Consider the following 975-nt stretch of genomic DNA (forward strand, 5'->3'; position numbering starts at 1 on the left):
CAGGCTGTCGGGGTCCACCTGCTGGAGGATGTTTTGCTGGGCCTACAAGTCTGCTGTACCAGGGGCCGTGAGTTGCTGGGGGGGCGGGGGGGTCTCCTTCCTGCTGGGGTCCCCAGGCACAAGCATTCTGCGGTGACTTGTGAGGGCTGCGGGCTTCCCTTAGCGGATGCTTCCCTTTCCCCCGCTATGTGCGTCCAGTATGCCTGCGTCCCTTTCCAGTCACCATTGCTCCCTTTTGCGGTACTCCGGTACTGCACTGTCCTTGGAGGTGTTTTTATCCACTGTGAACGTGTCTTGCGTTGACCGCGCGTTGATGCAGCGGCCTTCTAAGAACCACACTGTTGTCGCTGTCTCCTGTTCTTTCAGGGGAGTCAGAAGAGGTGGGAGTGATTACTGCAGCGTCTGCTCGTTCTGACCCGGGGGATTTTTCCCAACCGGCGTCGTGCAGTGAGGATGAGTCGGCGGCTTCACTTTGGTTCAGGAGCGTCAATTGTTCTCTTCTCCCTTCTCTTCACCCTTCTCTCCGTCTCCCTTCTCCCTTCTCTCTTCTTCTTCTCCCTTCTCTCTTCTTCTTCTCTCTTCTTCTTCTTCTCCCTTCTTTCTTTCCTCTTCTTTCCCCTTCTCTCCTTCTTCTCTCCTCCATATTCTCTCCTCTTCTCCTCTTCTTCTTCTTCTCTCTTCCTCTTCTCCTCTTCTCCTCTTCTCCTCTTCTCTCTCCTCTCTCTTCCTCTTCTCTCTCTTCTCCTCTTCTCCTCTTCTCTCTCCTCTCTCTTCTCCTCTTCTCTCTTCTCCTCTTCTCTCTCCTCTCTCTCCTCTCTCTTCTCTCTCCTCTCTCTTCTCCTCTTCTCCTCTCTCTTCTCCTCCTCTTCTCCTCTTCTCTTCCTCCTTCTTTCTCTTCCTCCTTCTTCCTCTTCCTCCTTCTTCCTCCTCCTCCTTCTTCTTCCTCCTCCTCCTTCTTCCTCCTCCTCCTTCTTC

At 53.7% G+C, this 975-nt stretch overlaps 1 protein-coding gene across 1 annotated transcript in view; it reads left to right on the plus strand.

Annotated features, from left to right (window-relative positions):
* DSTYK (dual serine/threonine and tyrosine protein kinase) overlaps window positions 1-975 on the plus strand; it is a gene marked incomplete at its 3' end in the record, with an annotated part of 86847 nt that overhangs the window by 1102 nt on the left and 84770 nt on the right. Inside the window, exons 2-3 of the mRNA XM_018574038.1 lie at window positions 4-67; window positions 367-447. Coding sequence (XP_018429540.1) covers window positions 4-67; window positions 367-447 — 145 coding nt within the window. The remainder of the gene's footprint in view (window positions 1-3; window positions 68-366; window positions 448-975) is intronic.

Source organism: Nanorana parkeri, unplaced genomic scaffold (assembly GCF_000935625.1).
Source record: "Nanorana parkeri isolate BGI_ZX_2015 unplaced genomic scaffold, ASM93562v1 scaffold2691, whole genome shotgun sequence".
NCBI classification, from domain to species: Eukaryota; Metazoa; Chordata; class Amphibia; order Anura; family Dicroglossidae; genus Nanorana; species Nanorana parkeri.